Source organism: Labeo rohita, chromosome 2, assembly GCF_022985175.1.
Source record: "Labeo rohita strain BAU-BD-2019 chromosome 2, IGBB_LRoh.1.0, whole genome shotgun sequence".
In the NCBI taxonomy this organism is placed as follows: Eukaryota; Metazoa; Chordata; class Actinopteri; order Cypriniformes; family Cyprinidae; genus Labeo; species Labeo rohita.
In genome coordinates this window covers 6,218,175-6,240,369 of record NC_066870.1, presented here as the reverse complement: position 1 = coordinate 6,240,369, position 22,195 = coordinate 6,218,175, and the positions used below count along the sequence as shown (strand labels likewise).

Sequence of the window (22,195 nt, the reverse complement as noted above, 5' to 3'; positions counted from 1 at the left end):
CCAGGTCCCGTGGTCCTGTGTAAACTTTTGATTTCAACTGTATAGGCTTACTAGCTGGAGGTGAACAGACTATATCCTAACCATAAATCTTTATACACATAAAAGGTACCAGTAATGCAATAGGCAAGGCAAGGCAAGGCAAGTTTATTTATATAGCACATTTCATACACAGAGGTAATTCAAAGTGCTTTACATAAAAGGAAGTAGAATAATCATAAAACAAAATGTAAAATGTAAAAACTGATTGATATAATGATTTAAAAATGATTTAAAATAGTAATAGTAGGCCTAATAACTCACTAATAAATCACTACTGAAGTAACTAAAGTTATTTGATGAATAGTAAATTTAAAAAAGATACTATTGGAATACTTACTGCTAACTAAAAATAGGCAGGCTAGCAACATAAAAAATAGATATTACTATGAACTATTAATTTTTAAGGAATAAATGTTAAAACAGTTTGACAAATTATCATAAACATAGATCTCCCCATTTTTACATAACATTTTGACCTAAATGTTGATTTGACTGTCCATGGCTGAGGCTAGAGCGCCATCTGTGTGACATTGGCAGCGCTGCACACAGTGGTTGGTGTGTGTTTGGGTTTATAATCAGCTGCTGTTGTTTAGTTTGAGTAGTGAAGTCCAGTTGAGCTGTGACAACGCAAACCCGAAGATGGCTGCGGCAAGAAACAGGGTTTTTGTTATCGGGGTGGGAATGACAAAGGTAAACGCATCGATTGCCTTGACATTTGCCGTTTGTAATTGTCTGGTTTGCAGGAAACTGTAAAGCAGCCTAGCTTCCACGTTACAAATCAGACTGTGGTGAAGTTAAGGGCAAATCCTGTAGGAGTTGGAGTTGTATATATAAAAACTAACTATATATAAAGACATTCAGCTTGGATAAAATAAGTTTCATAAAATATTGCACGTAGCATGTTGTTTAGTTCAGTAACTGTTGTTAAAGGCAGATCGCATGGTGTGAAGGTTCAGTGATCTGAATAAAGTGTTTTTATCGTTATTAAAAAGAGAGATGCAATGCAAAGTTTCTTATCAGAGATTCGCTGTGCGTGTTGAGTAACTGTAGCATTGCAAAGTGCTAAAGTCCTTCAGACCTTCACAGAAACGCAAAGTTATCAGGATAATCGGTAAATGTGACCATGAATTAAATGTGTCATAGGTTACTGTGCAAGATGACAATGAACGTGGGTTACACAATCAGAAAGCTCAGTTTAACGTTACATTGTGGTTGTAGTTTTCAAAGTAACATTGAAAGAATAAATATGATTTGTATTGCGACTGCTAGTGGCGCGGAAGTAAAATTGCGCCTTGTGAATCAATTGTGTTCAGCATAAATTCACTGGTAATTTCATTACATTCAGTGTTGGGAAGGTTACTTTGGAAATGTAATAGGTTACAGATTACAAGTTACTTGATTTAAAATGTAATAAGTAGCGTAACTTTTAAATTACTTTATTAAAGTAATGTAACATTACTTTTAATTACTTTTTGATTACTTTTCTAAATTTCTAATATTTTCAACTGTTAATTATTTTGAAACATTTAAACCAGGCAGAGTTAACCTTACAGTAGCAGTCGACACTGATTACTGTCAGACTTTCAAAATCCTTTATCACTTAAATTAAGATTATAATAAGTAAGGGATAATATACATCTTTATTTTGCGATAACAACTGGCTACATTATCAACAACATTATCCCACTTATTACACAGCTGCTTGATAGATTTTTTAGATGTTTCGACATGAAACACTGATCTGAGTTGAAATATTTGAACCAGGGTTGGGGCCATTCATGAATTGAGAATGAATGGTAAATTCCAATTCACTTCCTGGAATGGAATTGGAATTGGAATTGCATGCAGCTGACAGGAAATGGAATTGGAATTGAATTGGAATGTCAGGAAACAGAATTGAAATCAGATAAATTCCACTAAATTCCACTTGAGATATTTAGGCCTGAGAGATGCAATCTTAGCGATGACAATTTTCAGGAAATGATGATAATTCGATGCAATAAAAAGTGAATGAAATACATGAATGAACATAAATCTTTTTTTTTGTGAGTTGAGACATATATTATGTGGTAATCATATATTGAATGTATAGTACATCCAGAAACTTATCACCACTGTCATTCAATTATTAATTCATTAATGTACAGTTCTCATTTTTATTTACTTGATCAACTCTATTTCATACATTACTTGGTATTTGTAAAGCATCATAAATAAAGTTCAAATCTATGTCTCTAAATGCAATCACAAATAAATGCTCAGAAACAGCAATAAACGGAATTCAGTGGAATTTCCCTGAATTAAATTCCACTTCCTGTAATTCCAATTCAATTCCAACTCTGTTTCCTGTAATTGTTGTTGAATTGAATTCCAATTCCATTTCCTTCTTTGAATTGGAATTGTTGAGTCCATTCCTGAATTGACCCCAACCCTGATTTGAACACAAAGCTTCCATGAAGAAATCAGTTGCTAGCAAATGGCAAGTTCAAACTAGACATTTTAGGGATACTGTGCAGTCATACCAACATTTTCTTACACCACATAAATAATTAAGTAGTAGTACTAGTTTGTTAGTTATCTTATAATCCGTAACAGTGTACAAAAAAAAAAATAATGGCAGCAGCTGCGTTTGTATGAAACAATAGAGCAAGTCCATGATACCAGGATGACAGAATTAAGAAATTGTCCACATAATATTGAATTAAGCTTTAATATTTTATTAGCTAACCAAACGCAAAGCTTCCACCAAGAAAAATTATCAAGCATATAGCACTGACTTAAGTTGGCCAGGAATGAGTCTGAGCTGTGTAATAATTTAGAGCACAGCCACCACAAATTTAGACTTTTTTTTTTTTTTACTTATATTTTTGGGCTTTTTATGCCTTTTATTGTGATAGAACAGTAGGGAGATGACAGGAAAGAGCTGGGAGGAGAGAGGGGAGCGGGATCAGCAAAGGATCTCGAGACGGGAATCGAACTCGGGTCACCGTGAGCGCAGTTGCGCTATATGTCATAACAAGATCATAACATAAATGACACCATAACAAGAAATAGTATAATAGCTATGATACTGGGTTTGAAATCAAATGTTTGCATAGTTATGACAGATAACACTAGCATCTAACAATGCTTTGGAAAAAACAATCTTTAAAAAATAAAGTTTATGCATAAACCCAAATAGGAAATAAAACAGTTATTGAATAAGCATGTGTCCTATTCTGTGTCCTAAACTCCTGGAACACTGGTGTCTAATTTTAGAGCAGTCAATGCAATTTATGAAAAGCCAATTGAATCTGTAAGTGGGGTGGGTGTGTGAAAAAATTCAGATGTAATCCCCTTTGTAATCACTGGCATTTTTTTTAAGTAACTGTAATTTAATTACATATTTTTTCTCAGTAACTGTAACTAATTACAATTACATTTATTTTGTAATTAAATTACGTAATTCTGTTACATGTAACTGGTTACTCCCCAACACTGATTACATTAATAATTTTTTCATATTATATGAGGTTTTTATACATTATATGTACTATACATGCTCTATTAAATATAAAGCCAATCTCCAGAATGTCCGCTATTAAAATTCAGGCCTCTTTTTAAAGGACGTAGTTCCAAAGAGTCAAATTTTAGTGCTACTTTCTCCTGTTTTTCAGTTTGAAAAGCCGGGTGCAAGAGACATCGATTACCCAGACATGGCCAAAGAAGCAGGTGCAGTTGATGTTGACCTTTTTCAGGTGTTTTACATGTTGTACTGTAGAAATATAAACATTTTTGAATCCTGTCTGTTGTGGCACAGGGCAGAAGGCGTTGGCGGACGCTGGGATCAAGTACAGTGCCATCCAGCAAGCCTGTGTTGGCTATGTGTATGGTACGTTATACTTACAACATTGGATATAGTATGACATGTCAGCAGGTTTTTATGTGTTACACTTTTAACTTATATGTTTTCTGATGTCAGTGTTGAATTCATGTAAGTCTTCTGTATTTCTCCAGGTGACTCGACATGTGGCCAGAGGGCTATTTATCACAGTCTGGGTCTGTCGGGGATCCCAATAATCAACGTCAATAATAACTGCTCTACCGGCTCCACAGCACTGTTTATGGCCCGTCAGCTCATTCAGGGAGGTGAGAAGGTTTCTACAGTCTGCTGAGTTTTAAATTTATTTATTTATTTGTGTTTATAAATTAAATGTATTTTTTTCAAAACTGTGTTATTGAACATACTCTTTTACTAAATAGTGAAAAAAAAAAAAAAATTAATAATGTAAAAAATAACACTAAATTGTAAAAGTTTTTTTAAACGACGTCTCTAATGATTACCAAGGCTGCATTTATATGATCAAATACAGTACAAACAGTGCTGTTGTGAACTATTAGTACAATTCAAAAGGAATTTCCTGTTTGAATATATTTTTAAAATATATATTAATTTATTCCTGTGATAGCAAAGCTGAATTGTCAGTTTTCAACCCTATTATATAGAAGTATCAATTTATTTTATTTTATTTTTTTTTCCTTTTTTAAAATCTCATTTGCCTCAGACTTGTGAATGTTTCACACACACACACACACACATATATATATATATATATATATATACACTGCTGAAAATTTTTATTTAAAATTCAAAGTTTAAATTCCAATAAATTACATTCAAACTTCTGATACCCTAGACCACAAAACCAGTCATAAGGGTCTTTTTTTTTTTTTTTTTTTTTTTTTTTTCAAAGCTTTCATCTCAGAGCTGAGTAAATAAGCTTTCCATTTCCATCCTTAGTTAGGATTTTTGGCTAAGATACAACTATTTGAAAATCTGAGGGTGCAATAAAATCTAATTATTGAGAAAATCACCTTTAAAGTTGTCCAAATGAAGATCTTAGCAATCCGTATTACTAATCAAAAATTACATTTTGATATATTTACAGTAGGAAATTTACAAAATATCTTTATGGAACATGATCTTTACTTGATATCCTAATGATTTTCGGCATAAAAGAAAAATCGATAATTTTGACCCATACAATGTATTTTTAGCTATTGCTGCAAATATACCCCTGCTGCTTATGACTGGTTTTGTGGTCCAGGGTCACATATAATAAATATAATATAACCTATAATGTATTTTTTTTGTATATAATACAAAAAACCTCTTGCACTCAGGCTTGGCTGATTGCGTTCTTGCCTTGGGCTTTGAGAAGATGGAAAGAGGTTCACTATCCACAAAGGTATGAGCGTGTCTCACAGCTCTGTTATAATACCAGTGATGAAGTAAATCAACCTGTGTCTCATGCGATCTCATGGGTTTGCAGTACATGGACAGAACCAACCCTTTGGACAAGCACATGGAGGTGATGATCAACCATTATGGGTTGGCGTCGGCACCAGCCGCACCTCAGATGTTCGGCAACGCTGGCAGAGAACACATGGAGAAGTATGGTCAGTATAAAAGCGGAATGTGTGATAGATTGATTTAACTATTTAGACTAGGTTCCCTTTGCGCTAAAAGCTTTTTGTCTTCTCTAGGCACAAAACCAGAGCATTTTGCCAAAATTGCTTGGAAGAACCACAAGCATTCTATCAATAATCCGTAAGTTTGAACAAGTTTGTTATAAACAAAATATCAACGTTCGTTTCTGTGCAAAAGAAATCTTTATAATATTTATAATATCACAGGTAACAGAAAGACATATTCAGTCTTTGATTCTCTTGCTTCTCCTTCACGTTCTTACTCAGATACTCTCAGTTCCGGGATGAATATAGTCTGGAGCAGGTCATTGACTCCAGGAAGGTCTTTGAGTTTCTCACGCTCTTGCAATGTTGGTAAGTGCACCAGACAGTGAGCAGAGAGCCCTGTTTAATAAGGTTGTTGCCATACTTTAAATATCCACAAAAGTGTGGCAATTGCAAGGGAAGTGTGAATGGGTTAATCCATGAATGTTAAAACACTGCTTGTATAGCCACAAGACGTAAACAATATGTGTGTTTATTAATGTGCAAGGTAAAAAGTTTCAGATTTAAAAAAGATTTGGTATTTCTTAGTCTTTCTTACTGGTGGCCTGTTGACTGGCACATGGGAGATATGGTGTCAAAAGCTGATTGATTTTTCCATTTGCCATTTTGACAGAAAAGCAACAAGCAAATTCTGTATTTAAAATACAATTAAAAATGTGCAATTGATGATTTACTGTATGTGACCTGGACCACAAAACCAGTCATAAGCAGAACAGGTATATTTGTAGCAATAGCCAAAAATACGCTGTATAGGGTCAAAATGATCAATTTTTCTTTTATGCCAAAAATCATTAAAATATTAAGTAAAGATCATGTTCCATGAAGATATTTTGTAAATTTCCCACCGTAAATGTATCAAAACCTAACTTTGGCAATTTTCTCAATATTTAGATATTTTTGCACCCTCAAATTCCAGATTTTCAAACAGTTGCATCTCTACTATCGATAGTACTATTGTACTATCCTAACAAACCATACATCAAGAAAAGCTTACTCATCTCAGTTTCAAATGTCAATTTCAGAAATTGACCCTTATGACTGGTTTTGTGGTTCAGGATCACATATTATTCATTTATTCAACTACATGTCAAAGCTATTTTTCAATTTAAAAGTTATTTAATTTATTATTTTACAGTTTAATTTAACTACTTTTTAAAACTTTAATAAACCATTTGAAAATGTCTCTTAATTAACGAACTTTTTTTGCTCAAATTATTCATTGTTATTAACTTATTTCTTATCAATTTTGTTCCATTTTTTTTTAAACAAAATACAAAATAATTTTTGTTTGTTAATCAACATTATTCCACAAATACTCTTGATTGAACTTAATATGTGCTGAATCCAGCTGTATATTTCTATTTTAATACAAGCTGATAAACTTTTTTGCTTGACAGTCATTAATCTGGTTTATACATGCTATTTTTTACATGTCCATAAATTTGTATGGTCCTATTAGATAGCTTGTTAAACTGTGAACCACATGGTGGGTCCATCATTCTGTTCTGCAGAAGCAGATTTTTATATCATCTCTAATTTGTCTGTAGCCCGACTTCTGATGGGGCAGGAGCGGCAGTTCTGGCCAGTGAGCAGTTTGTGAGGAGGAATGCATTGGAGAAAAAGGCTGTGGAGATCATTGCTCAGGAAATGGTCACAGATCTCAGCAGTACCTTTGAGGCAAACAGCTGTATGAAAATGGTAAGAGTAGCTTCTCAAAGTTCCACCCTAAAATGAAAATTCTGTGCTTTATTCACCCTTATGTCATTCCAAACCTGTATGACTGACTTTCTTCTGTGGAAAAAAGATATTTTGAAAAATATTGGTATATAAACAGTTTCAGTTCCCTTGGACTTCCATTATATGGACAAAAAATACAAATGGGAATCAATGGAAAACGAAACTGATTTGTATCAAAATATCTTTTTTTGTGTTCCACAGAAGAAATAAAGTCATGCAGGTTTGGAACGACATGAAGGAGAGTCAGTGTTGAGCTTCTTTTATTACTGTTGTCGCAAGTTGTTTTTCATGTCCGTGGGTTTGAGCGAACCACAATAACAAGATATTTATCCCCTGAAATTCAAATTTTACCAGGGGAATCTCCCCAGAAACGCGTAATTTACCTCTTAGAACGCGATTTTTACCGGGGTACCCCCACCAAAACAGGACTAGTTTTGAGTAGCAATTGGGTGGGTTTTGTTGTGAAAATCTGGCAACCCTGAGGTGAGTAAATGATGACAGGCTTTGCATTTTTGGGTGAACTGTCCCTCTAAAGTATGATTCTATATATTGAAATCTTCAGTCTCTAATGTAATGTGTTTTCTTTACTCGGTCCATCACAGGTTGGTTATGATATGACCCGTCTTGCAGCTCAGAGGTGCTTTGACACCGCTGGTCTGAAGCCGTCAGATGTTGATGTCATCGAGCTGCATGACTGCTTCTCTGCCAATGAGCTCATCACCTATGAAGCTTTGGGTCTGTGTTCTGAGGGTAAGAAAAGCACACTTTTCTAGCACAGCTTTTTAAATACAGGTTTAGATTAGGAGTATGCTTAAGATATGATCTGTCTTATCAACTGTAGGTAAAGCCGGTGAGCTGATTGATCGGGGTGATAATACATATGGTGGCAAATGGGTGATAAACCCCAGTGGAGGACTCATCTCAAAGGGACACCCACTTGGAGCTACAGGTACAGTTTACCAAACACACCTGTTAGTATATCTGGGTGAACTGAAGGGATCATTCACAAAACATACACTCTAAAGAAACACCGGTTTAAAACAACCCAATTTTCTTGGGTTATAATAAATCTTTTACCCAACATGCCGGGTTGTTTTAAGTAACTCAAATATTAAATGAAAATTACTGTTGCTGGCTTAAAATGAACCAAAAATAGAGGCAAGAGTAATAATCAAAAAAAAAAATCAAAATGTGAACATTAATAAGTGAAAACACCTATGGACAAAAATATAAGACAAATTGAATTATACAGCATAGTTTTCAATTTTGCATACATTTAAACTCATTTAAAAAGTATTTTAGAATTAAAAATCTAATATTTAAAAGTAATATTTTAATTCAAGTGTATTAAACAGTTCTCTGTTATCCTTTTTAACCGAAATAGTGCCGATTCTCTTGCCAGCATGTTGCTGAAATCTTAGTTGGCGATGGGCTACTATTCCCCGGGGAAACTGCCTTGCATTTTACTTGTAGCTGAAAGATGCCATGACTGTCTTCATAACCTGTCAATAAACAAACAGTACAGAGTTTTGAGAACATATTTTAAAATCCAAATTAAGTAGAAGCAGTACTATAACAAGTAAAATCAGTTTATGTTATGCAAGGCAAGGCGTTTTCATCACATGAAACGACCGTTGCTTACGCATTTAACTGACTGACATCTCGTCTGTATGTTGCGTTATGTAAAATAAAATCATTTACAGCACAATAAAGACTTTATAGATGGAATAAAATACATAAAAACCTTAAAGTGGTCATCGGATGCCCATTTTCCACAAGTTGATATGATTCTTTAGGGTCTTAATAAAAAAGTCTATAATATACTTTGGTTAAAAATTCTCAGTGGTAGTGTAAAACAACACCCTTTTTATCTTGTCAAAATGAGCTCTGCAAAAGTCATCTCATTCTGAGGGGATTGTTCCTTTAAATACAAATGAGCTCTGCTCGCCCCACCCCTCTCTTCTCTCTGTGGAGTGACGAGCCTGTTTACTTTAGCCGCTAAATTTGCTAACTAGCACATTGTTAGGAAAGGCGATCGCAAAGATTCATAAAAAACCCTTATACTCACTTCTGCTGTAAGTGAAGCTGGATCATGAATGATTCGCGTGAATGTAGACGGATATATGTAGATTGGGAGCCGCTTTCCCTTCACAAACAAATGTAACCTACTGCATCTTTGGCAGCTTGGTTGTCGGGAATAAATGACGACCACTATGTCCATTATTACATCCAGCAACACAACACCTCAGTCGCTCAATCGGAGATATTCTTGTCTAACTTACATCCCTGCTCTGGCATCGAAACAATGGAGGTTGGACTGTTCCAGCTGATCTGAGGTAAAATGCTCATGTCAATCAACTATCGTGGGAGCGGCCTCTGTCGGTGTGACGCCACAACGACAGGCATCTGAGAATGTCTCGATTTGTAAAAGGGGATATTATTTTTACAGATTAATTAAAAACCACTGCATGGATTTTTATCATTATAGTGTAGATTTGTACACACACTGCCAACACACATTAATGTTCAAACAACATGAAAAAGTGAACTTAGCATCCGATGACCCCTTTAAATTTAATGTTTTCTGAAACTATACAATAACTTTGTGTGAAGAATTTAAAGATTTTAGGAGTTAAAGAAAATTAAAGATCTCTTATTATGACTTAGGAAAGAGAAGAGAAAAAACTTTTTCATGATACTTTTGTGGAGCTTTTTGTCTTTTCTGGAGCTTGACAGCAGCGGCATCAGTTCACTAAAAGTCAAAGTATGGCAAGTTCAGATAATGTTATCTAGCCTAACAATATCACCTGACCATATCAAATCAATTAAGTGTCGAATGACAGAAGAGATAAAGACGAAACTAGAGTTAATCATTAAAAGTCAAAATAAAAAAAATAGTCACATAGCTTTTGGCAGGAAATAACCTGGCATGATGTAGACCAGGGGTGACGAACTCCGGTCCTGGAGAGCCGCAGCCCTGCAGAGTTCAGCTCCAACCCTAATTAAAACTCACCTGCCTGTTGCTTTCTAGTAACCCTTCAGACCTTGATTAGCTTGTTCAGGTGCGTTTGATTAGAGTTGAAGCAAAACTACGCAGGGCTGCGGCTCTCATGGACCGACGTTCGCCACCCCTGATATAGACAGATGCTGATATAAGAATAAATAAGAGGCACCTCTGAACAGCACCTCAAAACCATTAAAATAATTATTCACAAACAATGGCTTTTATCCACTTATTTTTCTATGACTGTTTGTGGGATAGTTGACACAAAAATTTAATTTTGGTGTTTATTTACTCACCTTAATGTTGTTCTAAAGCTGTATTACCTTCTTTTTAAAAGGAAAACTTAAAAATAATGCCCTACTCATGCTTGTCCATTTAATTTCAGTGAATGGTAACCACCTTCAAGCTTTTTGTTTTTTAAAAAAGGATGCAAACGTGTCATAATATAATCCCATTAAGCTTGTTGTATATTCAAATTATCAGGAGGCACAGTAGGATTTGGTGAAGATCAAACTGAAAATGTAATTATTCCAAAAATGTTAACCTCCTATGTATAATCATGCAATTGTGCACAGTTTATTCCCAGGAAAAGCGCTCAAGCACATCATCCTAAGAAATTAAAAAGTTTAAAATATCTCTGATGCAGTTAAAAGACAGTCAGATTGACAGTTGATGTGTACTGTACAAGGGAATAGGTGGTGTTTTTTTTTTTGTTTCTGTTAATAATTAAAATAATTTAATTTACAGATACAGATTTAATTATTCAGAACTAAAAAAATTAATCACTTTATTTATAATGAATTTTTTGCCATTCATTGCCATGCACCATTGACGCTCCTGATTGACAGTGTTCATCCCTAATGTGTTTATGTCTGTATGTGGCTGTTCACCAGCAGGGGGAGTCACATCTTTTAACTAGTAAACTAAAACTAAAGTACATCAGCTCTACAGCTGGCTTCAGTTACTCCTACCCTGCGTTCCATTCGGAAGGGCTCATCCCTATGCCCTAATCCCTTCAAAGGGTTTACCCTCCGGAGTGAGAGGGTGTAGCGGACCAAACAACTGTTTGTTGAAGTGCTCTTTTGCGTCATCAACCCGTGACTACACAGAGGTTCTATCATCATGGAAAGAATCAGCGCAAAGGATCATGGGTGCCTGAAGTGTCCGTCACTTATACCCTTCGAAATCCTTACTCCGAAGGGCCATTTGAAGTGGCCAGTTTTGAGCACTTCGGTTTGGAACGACCCTTCAATATGGCGGTCATGATTGTTTTCACTCCAAAGTGCCCTTCGGAGGGCGATATATCCCGTTTGGAACGCACCGCTAGTCACTGTGGTGAAATATCAAACTGGTTTGTCTCCTCATTGTAAACTGGTGGTGTCATAAACCAGGTGTAGAACAATTGGCTCGTTACATCATCCTTTTAACATGTAAAAGATGATGAAAAGAGCCCATCGTTCTGCACCGTGGTTTTATGACACCCCCAGTTTACATGTGTGGGCAATTATGGTTAAAAATTTAACCTCTCCAACCATTCATCCATCCCACTTCCTGTGTTCCTCTGCACTAAACAGCAGATACATAGCAGTGCTGGTGGAGGCCGTTAAAACTTGATTTGATTTCACCTTTGGACTGATTTTGAATTCTAAATTAATTTACTGTATCATTATTGTAGTGATTTGATTATATTTTGCCACATGAATCTTAATAAAGGAGAAGTTCACTTCCAGAACAAAAATTTACTTTTTAATGTACTCACCCCCCCTTGTGATCCAAGATGTTGATTTTCTTTCTTCAGTCGAAAAGAATGTTTTTTGAGGAAAACATTCAGGATTTCTCTCCATATAGTGGACTTCAGTGGTGCCGGGAGTTCGAACATCCAAAATGCAGTTTAAATTCAACTTCAAAGGGCTCTAAACGGTACCAGCCGAGGAAGAAGGGTCTTATCTAGTGAAACAATCGGTTATTTTCTTAAAAAAAATAGACAATTGAAATACTTTTTAACCTCAAATGTTCATCTTGTCTAGCTCTGCGTGAAATCTGTGTATTCTGGTTCAAGACAGATAGGGTATGATGAAAAACTCCCATCTCATTTTCTCCTCCAACTTCAAAATCACTGCAGAAATACTGACCCAGTGTTTACAAAGTGTACATGCAAAGAAGATCAAATGCTTTTTTACAAAAAAAAAAAAAAAAAAGAGTAAAACAGCGATGTAGGATGATTTTGAAGTTGGAGAAGAAAATGAGATGGGAGTTTTTTGACCTACCCTAACTGTCATGAGCAGAAATACACAGAGTATATACAAGACAAGCATTTGAGGTTAAAAAGTATATAACTTGTAATTTAATGAGAATTTACCCAATTGTTTCACTATATAAGACCCTTATTCCTCAGCTGGGATCGTTTAGAGCCATTTGAAGCAGCGTTTAAACTGTATTTTGGAAGTGCAAACTCGTGGACACCATGGAAGTCCACTTCATGAAGAGAAATCCTGAATTGTTCTCCTCAAAAAAACATAATTTCTTTATGGCTGAAGAAAGAAAGACATGAACGTCTTGGATGACAAGAGGGTGAGTAAATCATCTGTGCATTTTTGTTCTGGAAGTGAACTGCTCCTTTAAGACATTCTCCCATTCCAATGGTTTAACAGTTTTTCCTGATCTCGATCCTCACCTTTTCTACGAGGAGTTGGAAGTCACAGGCTTGCTCTGCCTGACTGAAAAGGTCTTATTCTAAGTCCTTAACCTGTTGGGGATAATGAGCAATAGTGCAAGCAGTTTAGCCCAACAAGATAAAATGCTCAGCCCAAGTGTTAACAACACGAGTCAGGACCTCAGAGATTAAGGTGGGGTGTCAAGTCACCGGCCGTCCAGCACTACTCATCAGTTCACTGCATTGGTAAAAGAAAATAGAGAGGTCTTGACTTAACTGGACAGTGTGAGATCATAGTGCTTAGAAGGTGCCCATTGTTATTACTAAACTTTTTCATTAAATATTATCTTCTGCCAAAAATACTAAACTAACCCACGGAGAAAGCTTCATAAAATCTCCATTAAAAACTTGTTTCATCAATTATTTATTTTCAGTTTGTGTTTGCATTCCTTTAACTGTTTCTAATCCCTGGTTTTAAGTCATGTAAAGAATATTTACATTATAGATATGTATACAAGATGTTGTATGTAAGGCAATTTTTAATCCAGCTACTTTGTGCAATATGCTATATAAATGAAAATTTAACAAAACCTCAACAAGTCACAGAATATTGAAATGCTCACATTGAACCAGTGAAGGCAGATGTCTGTGACATTGAGAGCGAGTGAAGGCGGTTGATGAACTCTGGCCTGTTTTCGTGACTCAGGTTTGGCTCAGTGTACAGAGCTGTGCTGGCAGCTGAGGGGGGAGGCGGGGCCTCGGCAGGTCCCGGGGGCAAAGGTCGCCCTGCAGCACAACATCGGTCTTGGTGGAGCGGTGGTCATCACTCTCTACAGAATGGGCTTCCCTCAAGAAACAAGGTATGTTTAAAGCTTAAATATGTTGCAAACTGTCTCAATAAGCACTCGTTTTATAGCTTTTCTAATCTCTACGATCTGTATATTCAAAATACGGTCTTTATTTTTTTTTTTTGCAAAATCCCAACAGTCCAATTAAATGTTTGGCTGTGTTAAGACTTCTTTATGTTTCTAAAAGAAGTTTCTTACCAAAGCTGCATTGTTTTTAATTAAAAATGCAGTAAACGGTAAAATTGTAAAATGTTATTACAATTTAAATGACTGTTTTCTTATATTAATAAATTGTAAAATGTAATTTATTTCTGTGATGCAATGCTGAATTTTCAGCATCATTACTCCAGTCTTATGATAAGATGATTTGGTGCTCAAGTAACAATTCTTTTTATTATCAATGTTGAAAGGATTTTTTGATGAATAGAAAGTTCAAAACAGAATTTATTAGAAACAGAAATCTTTTGTAACCTTATAAGTTATGTTACTGTCACATTTGATCAATTTAATGTGTCTTTACTGAATAAACATTAATTTGAATTAAAGCCAAATTTTTAAACAGTAGTGCACATTTTTATTTAGTTTTTTATGCTTGAATCATTTATCTCTGTTATATGTGACCTTGGACCACAAAACCATTCATAAGGGTCAATTTTTCAAAACTGAGCTTTATACGTCACGTGAAAGCTGAATAAACAAGCTTTCCAGTGATGTATGGTTTGTTAGCAATATTTGGCCGAGATACGACTATTTGAATATATGTAATCCGAGGGTGTAAAAAAAAATCAAAATATTGAGAAAATCACCTTTAAAGTTGTCCAAATAAAGCTTTTACTAATGCATATTACTAATAAAAAAATAAGTTTTGATATATTTACAGTAGGAATTTTGCTAAATATCTTCATGGAACATGATCTTTACTTAATTTCCTTATGATTTTTGGCATAAAAGAAAAATTAGTAATTTTGACACATACAATGTCTTTTTGCCTATTGCTACAAATACACCCCAGCGACTTAAGACTGGTTTTGTGGTCCAGGGTCACATATGTTTGTTTAAGTGCACTGACTGAGGGTACAAAATCCAAGGTTAAAAGATTATATTTCTACATGTTAAGTCTTTAGTACATGCAGTATGTGAAGTTATAACCCAAGTCATTAGAATATTCAGAAAATGATCTGATTTTAAGTATTAAATGTTAAATGCAGTAATTCTTTTACATGCATGAAAACCTGACCTTTGGACTCAGTACACACCATACATGCTCAAGCAGTGTTGAACTTTCTGAATTAAACTTTCTCAGCTCTAGGATAGCTGCGGTGGCCACCGGTGCGTCCACTGACCTCAAAGGCTTCAAAGCTCACACTGTCTTCAAGGAGATTGAGAATAGGCTCCAGGAGGTAATTCATCAGGAATGAGGCTGCCTCTCACCAATTACACCATGCAAATCAGACTCTGCCTCTGTGCAATGTCTTTGTGGCTTCTGCAAACCTATTAAACCCCAAAATAAGATGTGCAGATAGACAAGAATGAACAATGACTCATGGTTCTTTTCTTGGAAAGAGTAATATTCCTGGAGGATGTTTAAATCACATCTCAAATGACTTTTTGAATTAAGCCAGTGGGGTTGTAAAGCTTCGCTGCTAGTATTATTGTAGAAATAATTACCCGTGTTAAGATGAAAAATAATACAATAGTATGCTGTAAGTGAAATATTCTGACAAGAATAAGATTCACAGGCTTGAAAAAGAAATCCAGTTTTTTTTTTTAAGATTGATTAAATTGTGTAATTATTTTTAACAGGATGGAGATGCATATGTAAAGAAAATTGGTGCTGTTTTCGCTTTCAAAGTGAAGGACGGTCCCGGTGGAAGTGAAGCATTATGGGTCGTGGACGTAAAAAATGGTAAAGGTTCAGTGACCAATGATGCAGGTGTGTTCAGTTTTGTTGTCCACTTCATTGTGTATTTTTGTATTATTGTATTATTGCATCTGTGTATAGATAGATAGACAGATTGATAGATGGTCTACGTAGTGAAAGCATGAAAAATCAGTTTTTTTAAACACATTTTAAAATATATTCAAATAGAAAATGGTTATTTTAAATTGTAGTAGTATCTCACAATATTACTGTTTTTACTGTATGTTTAATCTTGTAAGTGTACCTTTACTGTGCATAAGAGACTCTTATCGACCTTAAGCTTTTAAATATTCTTTAAATATTATTTTTAATATTCTAATTAAAACAGCAGAACAAATTATTCTCATTATTATTATTCTTATTATTATTGTAAATAGTCTTTTGCATTACACATGTAACAGTCATTAGATTTAACTCAAAATGTAGTGTCTCCAAGAGCACTTTGTCATAAACAATTTTTACTGTTTCACTGATGTTTTACTGTTTACTTCTCACACAGGTAAAAAGGTCGACTGCACCATCTCTATGTCTGACTCAGATCTGCTGGAATTGATGACTGGACAGCTGAATCCACAAACGGTACGGTTTGATGATGGTTTATTCTTAGTGGTCTGATGACGTCTTTTGTGTTTTATGAAAAAAAAGAACATCGAAGCTGTTCTGATAATTTGGTGTGTATCAGTGTATTTTGAGGGCTAAGTAAGGTTTGAGATTGTCTTGGGACAGAGCCAGCGGTGCAGGATTAGTCCTTCTTAAAACTCGTGCCATGGCCTACAGACAGACTGACCGTTCGTCTGGCCTGCTAATTTAGCCTTCTGCAAGTATCTTAAGTATCACAGCCAACACAACATTTGCAGACTGTTTTGACTCCATTTGGGCAATTTCAAACTGTACTTTTTTTCATCCCGCAAGTTCTGAAAGTGCAACATGAAGGATACTCCAAATCAATAGGGCTGTGGTTATATAGCTAAAAATAAGACTGATTGATTGATTTTTGTGTATTAATTTACATTTTTTATAATTAATTAATTTTGAAAAATTTAAATGTAAAAAAAATAAAATATATATATTTTTTCCAAATGTTGACAATAATTTTAAAAAGTAAAAAAAAGTGCACAACTTCAACATCATCAACAAATCAACACTAATTAAAAATACACTACCAGTCAAAAGTTTGTGAACAGTAAGTTTTTTTTAAAGAAGATTCTTCTGCTCACCAAGCCTGCATTGATTTGTACAGCAAAAACATTTGAAACATTTTGAAACATTTTTACTATTTAAAATAACTTTTTTTTTAAAAAAATATTTTAAAATGAAATTTATTTCTGTGATTTAAAAGCTGAATTTTTAGCATCATTACTCAAGTCACATGATCCTTCAGAAATCATTCTAATATTCTGATTTGCTACTCAATAAACATTTATCATTATTATTATGTTGAAAACAGATGAGTAGATTTTTTTTTAGGTTTTTTTTAAGAACAGCATTTATCTGAAATAGAAATCGTCTGTAATATTGTAAATGTCTTTATCATCACTTGTGATCAATTGAAAGCATCCATGCTAAGTAAAAGTATTAATTTCTATCATTAAATATTATTATTATTATTATTATTAATAATAATAATAATAAATGTTTCTTGAACAGCAAATCAGCATATTAGAATGATTTCTAAAGGATCACGTGACACTGAAGACTGGAGTAATGATTCTGAAAATTCAGCTTTGATCACAGAAATAAATGACATTTTAAAATATATTCAAATAGAAAGCAGTTATTTTAAGTAGTAAAAATGTTTCACAATATTACTGCTTTGGCTGTACTTTGGATCAAATAAATTCAGGCTTGGTGAGCAGAAGAGGCTTATTTTAAAAAAAACATGATAAATCTTATTTTATAAGACAAATATAAAAATATTTGACTTGGCAGTATAGGAGCAACTTAAAAAACATACAAATGTTTGCAAATCTTTATGCATTCTATGGATATTGATATATATATTCTTTTATATATATATATATATATATATATATATATATATATTATATATTTTTCCTACCATTTCTTCATATTATTTTGATAAGTGGTTATGTTTAGGTTTGGATATATGGTTAAAATTCTCAAATATATCTATAGTTCATGAAAATATTAAAATGTTTTCAACAGTGAAGAAATTTTTATTTATAAGGCAAATTTATACAAAAAGTATGTATTCGTAAACATTTTAGGAACGCTTACCTATAAATCACTCAAGTAATAGCAGTTTGGTATTTTCCATGACCATTAACACCTGCTTACTACTGGTTTGAAATTCAGTTAGGTATGATTAACAAATTGTTAGCAAAGAATAATGAATGAGTGTAGAATGTAGCCTATTAATGTATTAACAATGTAGAGAGAATGTAATTTGTAATAAACTATTATAAATTACTACACATGGACAACATGAAAAAGACAAATTTTCGATTTTTAATCAATTTTACTACAAACCTGAGAAAGTAAGACTCCTTTGGCTGTGTGGCTGTAGATTCAGGAGCCACTGCTGACCATTTGTGCAGGAAACAGTGGAATATAGAGTGAAATGTCATAGTTGAAATTTTAGGAATTAATATCAAGGTATCATTCAAAAGATGATGAGTAAATGGAAAATCAGTATTTTTTCCTCAACCGTAGAAAAAGGTAAAAATCTAGTTTTATAACCTGTCTAATATTCTTCTTTTAATCAAAAGTTGCATTTTTGCATCATAATGTTGCTGGCTGCCATTGCGACAGTAGCCTTTCGGATTAATCTAATGTCAGGGTCGACCTTTAACCTGTGATGCGCAGTCCATAAAACGAAATTAATCTCTATGAAAAAAGATTAACATAGTTACTTTGACATTCCCTTGACATGGCTTTAGCTACCATCACATGCATACAGTATTATGTTACAGGTTTATGCAGAAACAACTGATTGAATTCCTTTTGCACGTCCATTCATTTCTTTTAACTTCATCATATACATTAAAGCACACAGAATACCAATCAGGGTGACATGGAAGTTGTTTACGCAATTCCAAATTAGGCTAATGGCCTCTAATGTTTCCTCCACTGATGTGATTCAGAGCATGAAAAAATAGATTGTTTTCATAAGCCCTTTGAAATGTACACCCATCTGTGTTGACTCAACCAACCTTCATCATGTCTGTCCATCTGTGGAGTGCTACATCAGATGGTTTGACAGAAGCTTCGTCTAAAAATTAGCCACTCTTTTTACAGTAATCCTCCATAAAGAGAATCATTTTCAGATTAATCCTAAATGGAAAAGCTAAACCATTTAGAGCTCAAATCCATCATGCTCTTGACATGCAGAAATGATCAAATGTAGAGAAACTCACTTGAAATGTTAGGGGAACAGTGAAAAATTATCCTAATCATTTTGTTCTTTTGTATTCATATGTAAATATGTGTTGTAGATTATATTTTTATTAACTTGGCTTAATAAAACTATTGAAGCTTTTTCTTTTTCTGAGACAAAATTTTAAAATGTATCTCCTCAAAGTCCCATAGACTGTCACTGAGGGGGTCAAACTTTTGTACACTACGATGTATAGTGTTTAAGCTGTCTATAACTAGCTATAGCAAAGCTTGGTGACTATCCAAATCATGCTAACAACTTACTAAAACATAGCAGTATGCTAATCATGCTAACAACATGCTAATCATCTTAAAATCATGCTAGTAACATGCTAACAACATGGTAATCATGCTAGCAACATACTAATCATGCTCACAACATGCTAGTAAGATGTTAATCATGCCAGAAAAATGTTAATAACATGGTAACTGTGCTAGCAATATGATAATCATGCTCAAAACATATTAGTAATATGTTAAATCATGTTAGCAATGTGCTAAATCATGCTAGCAACATGTTGTTAACATCTATTTATTCTATCTAAACGTTCAAACTTTCAGGCTTGGCTTTATCAAGCCAACTTCAAAGTTTGTTCAAAAACTTTACTCTAGTTAATATTTTAATATATGTATTATTTGTTTTGATTTTAAGTTTGGTTACAATTTTAGTAATTTTGTTGTTTGTTTGGCATTATTGTTTTTGTTTTTTAATTATCATTGTGTTTTTTATGATTTATTAATTGCTAATCTTGTATTCTTATTTAAAGGCATTTTTCCAAGGAAAACTGAAGATAACTGGGAATATGGGATTGGCCATGAAACTTCAAAACCTTCAGCTGACTGCTGGAAAAGCCAAACTGTGATGAACAATTGATGAACAGGGAAGTGGCACAAATTCATGCAAATGTGTTTTTGGAGAGATGCTAGAATAATTAATTTTTAAAGATAATGTTTTGCAGAAATTGTATGAATGAAGTTGTGATATAACAATGAATCATTACATAAACATAACTGCATAAAGAATACTGTATGTTACTAACATACCTGAAAGACACAAGCAAAGCATGTCAAAAATTATCCTGCACATTAATATTGTGGTATATCAGGAAGAAGAAATATGTCATGTTTCCTTGGGAAAGATATCACAGTAAAATCAGCATTGTTTTGTTGTGATTAGTAAATCACCACTTGAATCTTACAGATGAACATGGAGTCTGACCTCTCTGTTATATAAATTTAGCTGTCCTATAATGTGCATCTCACTGACTAATATCAGTTTTATCATTAGATTTCAAATTATGCCTGCAAAGGCTAATTTAGGATCTTTATATCTAAAGACTTTGATTCTGAAATGCTGAAACTGTGGGTGTTGGTGTATTGTCATTTCAAAGCATTTTTGTATAATTGTATATTAATCATGTTTGTAAAAAGTTACAACATTTATTTCTAATAAATATTCAATTTACTTCAAAACATGCTGTCATTTTCCTACAGTGTTTCTAGATTTAAAACGTAATAATAAATGTCTGCAATATTACAATATAGACTCTGCATTGATAAAGTAGCTTAAAAAATGACTATTTTCTTTCACCTAGGTGATTCTTGAATAGCATACAGTTGATTTGTTTGGAAGTGCACTTTATTTTCCATAACTCAAGATGATTTATTACTCACCTGCTGAATTTTTATCCTGAAACTGTTTGATCTACAGCAGCTAGTCTTAAACGGTGACTGTTTATGGCTATATCCTTCATCTCTAACATTTTCAGCACTGCATATTGTATAAGAACACAACATAAGCGCCATATGTTTAAAAGGAACAATAGGATGTTTTTTTCCCCCTAGTAGCTTCTTCATTTGCAACTTTGAAATGAACTAGCTACTTAACTAAATTTGCAAGTACATCTTCAATGTAACTGGATGGCAATAATTCACTCCGTTCTTAAACCTGAGTAAAGAGGATTAGTACAGCTCATCAGCAGAGCGAACACCGTCTCTGAGCATGAAAAGCTCCATTGTAAAATTAAGAAGAAAGCTTTTTTTGCACAATACTTTTTCTGCATTGTTTTAATGAGCAATTTACCCAGCATGTAATGGCGTTGTTGTTTCCTGCAGAGTTTTTAGCTGCTGTCCATGTGGCCATATGAACCTTGTGGCCTTCTCCTTCTGCTCATCTCTGCAATCGTTCCTAATTACACGTCCACATGCTGCCGTTCTGCTCTTCTCTCTGCATCTTAAACAGTTAACCCACCAGTGGCCAGAATAATTATGCAGATACCAGGGAACAAAATCCAAGAAAATTAGCAAGTTTGTCTCTTTTTAGAAAACTAGCTGCTATTCTGTTATTAGAGCCCAATATGGGGCGAGGACCCTATTGGAATTGCTCAGTTTCTTCTTCTTCTTTGAAATGAATCTCATTTTTGAGGGCCTAAACATGCTCGAAAACTCATGACACTTTGCACACACGCCAAAAGTGGTAAAAATTTACATCTGATATGGGTTTCAGAAGAGGCACTCACAGCACCACCTCTCAAAATTAAACAAAATGCCCTTCGAGCAATGTTTCACATACATGTATGAAATTCAGTAGACACATGTAACACACCATGTAACAAGTCCGAAACCCAACAGGAAGTCTGTTATTTTGAATTTTCTCTGCAAGTTTTGTGCCGTTTTTGTCATTGTCAGGCGTATTTAAACGAACTCCTCCTAGAGATTTAAACAGATCAACACCAAATTTGGTCAGTGTGGTATAAAGCCCCTTGTGACATTAAATTGCAAAGATCTAGATTTTTCGTTGAAGGGCGTGTCCGTGGCGTCCTGACAAATTTCACTGTTTCGCCATGAAAAAGGAAGTTCCGACATACAATGTCAGATCGGCACCAAAATTCACGTTCGACAAGAGTCCTGTCCTGAACACTTGCCCATGCCCATATTCCGTTGTAGTCATAGCGCCTGTTTCACCATGAAACAGGAAGTTGCTATAATTCAGGCATACAATGGCCCTGTCCCAAATGGAATACTTCATGTGCACTTGTGGTCTTACAGACTTACAATGGCCACCGCGTGTCCGTCAAGTCCAT

General features: G+C 34.3%; 1 protein-coding gene across 1 annotated transcript; it reads left to right on the top strand.

The window, feature by feature from the left end:
* The first annotated feature begins 584 nt into the window (after positions 1–584).
* scp2a (sterol carrier protein 2a) lies at positions 585–20,592 on the top strand. The gene is made up of 16 exons (XM_051093356.1): positions 585–729; positions 3,696–3,750; positions 3,839–3,910; positions 4,036–4,167; positions 5,203–5,267; positions 5,352–5,478; positions 5,566–5,629; positions 5,776–5,862; positions 7,101–7,251; positions 7,893–8,040; positions 8,132–8,239; positions 13,654–13,807; positions 15,099–15,195; positions 15,599–15,728; positions 16,216–16,295; positions 19,880–20,592. Exons 1-16 carry the CDS (start codon positions 679–681, stop codon positions 19,973–19,975), a joined length of 1,617 nt encoding a protein of 538 aa, XP_050949313.1. The 5' UTR covers positions 585–678; the 3' UTR covers positions 19,976–20,592.
* Positions 20,593–22,195: the final 1,603 nt, after the last annotated feature.

Coding starts and splice junctions, on each gene's coding strand:
- scp2a (XM_051093356.1), top strand. CDS start 679: ATGGCTGCGGCAAGAAACAGGGTTTTTGTTATCGGGGTGGGAATGACA. Junction 3,751..3,838: donor AGACATGGCCAAAGAAGCAG/GTGCAGTTGATG, acceptor GTTGTGGCACAG/GGCAGAAGGCGTTGGCGGAC. Junction 8,240..13,653: donor ACACCCACTTGGAGCTACAG/GTACAGTTTACC, acceptor TTCGTGACTCAG/GTTTGGCTCAGTGTACAGAG.